The 3,321-nt window shown below is 36.2% G+C and overlaps 1 protein-coding gene across 1 annotated transcript in view; it reads left to right on the top strand.

Moving 5' to 3' along the window:
• The first annotated feature begins 1,835 nt into the window (after window positions 1-1,835).
• Window positions 1,836-3,321, top strand: part of LOC136833842 (mucin-2-like) — a 47,405-nt gene continuing 45,919 nt past the window's right edge. Inside the window, exon 1 of the mRNA XM_067096143.1 lies at window positions 1,836-2,285. Within this exon, the coding sequence (XP_066952244.1) occupies window positions 2,271-2,285 (15 nt within the window). The 5' untranslated portion in view covers window positions 1,836-2,270. The remainder of the gene's footprint in view (window positions 2,286-3,321) is intronic.

Raw genomic sequence — 3,321 nt, 5'->3', positions numbered from 1 at the left:
CCCAACTTCCTTTTCGACTTGGTTAACTCGTACTCGACTCGTACATTACGACGTTCCTGAAGCCTCAGGAACATTCTCCACTTCTTATGAATTTATATTTTTCTAGATATTCAGTTTATGATTCTTCTGTCATCCACAGCATCATCTGTAACGCCAGATACTTTACAATCAATCAATCACCATGGCAAAACGCGAGGATTTTCCCTCTCACGTGTCAGCGTGTAGTACATTATAATCATACTTTTAGTAATTAACGGATTTTTTTTCTGTAAAATTACCTGCAAGTTTCAGTTACTCCACCTCATTAAAGACTAATCACTTGCAATTACACTTGGTTAAAATGAAATTGAAAATGTAGGTCAGAGTACATTTGAGATGATAGTGATACACATACACATACAATATACATACACACACATATATATATATACATATATATATATATATATATATATATATATATATATATATATATATATATATATATAGAATGATTTCTATCTTGTTTCATCTGTCATTTCATACTCACGCATGAACACAAATTTATGAGAAAATATATTTGTATTGTAAGTTCATAAGCATACACATACACATACATACATACATACATACATACATACATACACACATATACAATATATATATATATATATATATATATATATATATATATATATATATATATATATATATATATATATATATCCACGAAGGAATGAGAAACAATGAAGTGCTGCAAGGCCTGTCGATTTATCGTTCTTTACTTAGCAGACGATAAGTCGAAAGGCCTTGCAGCATTCCATTGTTTCTCTTTCCTTCGTGGATTTTGTCTTTATTTATATATATTCATCACGTTCCATATTTTCGTGAATCAGTTATACATATATGTGTGTGTGTGTGTGTGTGTGTGTGTGTGTGTGTGTGTGTGTGTGTGTGTGTACAGTATGTGTGTAGCTCTCCATAAACAAAAGTCCTGAAACAGTACGGTTCCAAAATTGTGCGTGAAAAAAATACATCGAGAACTCGACTTGACAAAACCTACCCTAATCCAGAAACTGTGAAAAACTCTGAGACTGCATAACCTTAATGTAGACATATACACTTAACGTATGCACACACGCTCACGCAAGGGCCACAAATTCCTCCCAAACGGAGAGGAGAGAGGAAACAGTGAAAGTCATATGGCGTGACATTCCACACTAGAGGCTGTCAGTGACGTATGTGCATAAGTTATGACAAATAATTCGTAAGTGCGCTTGTTCAAAGAAAGCAAAATCACCCTGAGGGGAAAGTTTGTGAAAGAGTAATCGATCTACAGGCGTTGTTACCACGAAGCTTGATGAGAGAGAGAGAGAGAGAGAGAGAGAGAGAGAGAGAGGGGTGTGTATTTTAGCGCGAATTTTAATAAAATGTTGCATACGGCAAAATGGGAGAAAACAGGTTAAATATGTTAAAATTAACGTATTTAGTCCTTCTTGAAGTTAGTTGATACTGCAAGAGGTTTCTCATCTTAATACCTTTAAAGAAACTTTTATTTTCTCGTTAAACTGCTTCACATTAATAAGTTTCAGATCGAGTTGTTTACTCGTACAAAATCGTAGCCTAGAAAAGAGACGAATTCGTACCTTACTAACTTCAAGCGAATTCGTGACTGTTAGGGCGTGTCCACTAAGCCTCTCTGGGGCTGGGGGAAGCGTTGGGAGGAGGGAGAGAGAGAGAGATGGATTTAATGACGACTGGGGGGGGTTTGTCAGCTCTGAAGATGGGTTTTAGAAAGTATCAGGACTCGATGACAACGAAGCCAGATGGAAAGACCTATCAGTACATCACCAGCCGCTACCGGATAGACCAGTCAGGTGGATCGTTCTAACTTGCAAGCGAACCTAACGGCCTAGACCGATCGCGTTTTGGACCGATAGACCTACTTTCGTCTGAATGGACTAAGGCTGATTGATGGGGTCGGATTTAGCCGATTTTCAGCCGGACTTCCAGAGCACAGGGTCGAGATGCAGAGAGACGACCGGGAAAATGTGAGCTCGGTTCTGTAGACATGGACCTCTCGATCAGATTGCGAAGGGACAGTTGACATTCAGACTGGCGATGGTCTGCTGTGACTTTGTAAAGATAATCTTGGTTAAATGACTCTGTTCATGTGAGTTTGAGACTAATACCAAAAGGTTTAACGCTGATATTACTCTGATAAAGAGCGAGACAGAAAAAGCATTGACTCTGTGATTCATTCTTTAGAGATCTACGAAAATATCGACATCATGCAGGTCCTCGGGGTAAGTAATGGACGACATTTGTAAAAAGATATATTATTACATATTTTATCATAAAATTATAAAGTATTCCTACATCTAACGCGTTCAGGGACATATAATCTTAATGTACTTTCCACTGAAAGACTTGAAATCCAAAAGGGAATAAAACACGCAGCAAAGGTGGATACATACCAGGTTAAAACCCGCTAGTCTACATACCCATTTACTTTGACTAATCTCCAGGGACGCAATGCACAGAGTTATACACATTAATTACCCTCCAATCACAAGAATGCAAATGTGAATCGGTAATTAACATCAAATGACGTCAAACGGTGACGTCATTTGCGCGCGTCAAACGGTGAGCTTGCGCGCGCAAATGACTGCGCGAGTTAGCGGCGGTATACATGCAAATTAATGACAGTATGCACACGCATATAAAACCTTAAATAGAAAACTTCCAATGAATCAGCTGATTCCTATACCTGCTCAGGTGTAAAGCGGTCCTTAGTAGCGCATCAAACCTTCATGTATGCCTGTATGTATGCATGTATACATGTATAAGAATATAAATACATACACGTGTATATATACATATATATTATATATGCTATACATATATTATATATGCTATACATATATTATATATGCTATACATATATAATGTATGTATGTATGTATGTATGTATGTATGTATGTATGTATATATATGTATAAAGTTATAGAGTTTCGATGCGCCACTTAGGAATCACACCTGTACAGGTGCAGTCAACAGCTGATGCTGTGGAAGGCCTCTGTATAAAGGCTCATCTATAATTCAGTAGTTTTATATAAGCTGTATGTGTACTGTCATCATTTTTACATGTATACTGTCACAACTTTTGTATGTTTGTATGTGTATGTGTGTGTATATATATATATATATATATATATATATATATATATATATATATATATATATATATATATATATATATATATGCAATTTCTATTGAAATCAATAGCATTGTCAGCAGGCACTATCTCTTATCAAGACTTTGAATCAGTCTATATTTCT

The sequence above is a fragment of the Macrobrachium rosenbergii genome, chromosome 52 (assembly GCF_040412425.1).
Source record: "Macrobrachium rosenbergii isolate ZJJX-2024 chromosome 52, ASM4041242v1, whole genome shotgun sequence".
NCBI classification, from domain to species: domain Eukaryota; kingdom Metazoa; phylum Arthropoda; class Malacostraca; order Decapoda; family Palaemonidae; genus Macrobrachium; species Macrobrachium rosenbergii.
This window is presented reverse-complemented; position numbering and strand designations above follow the sequence as displayed.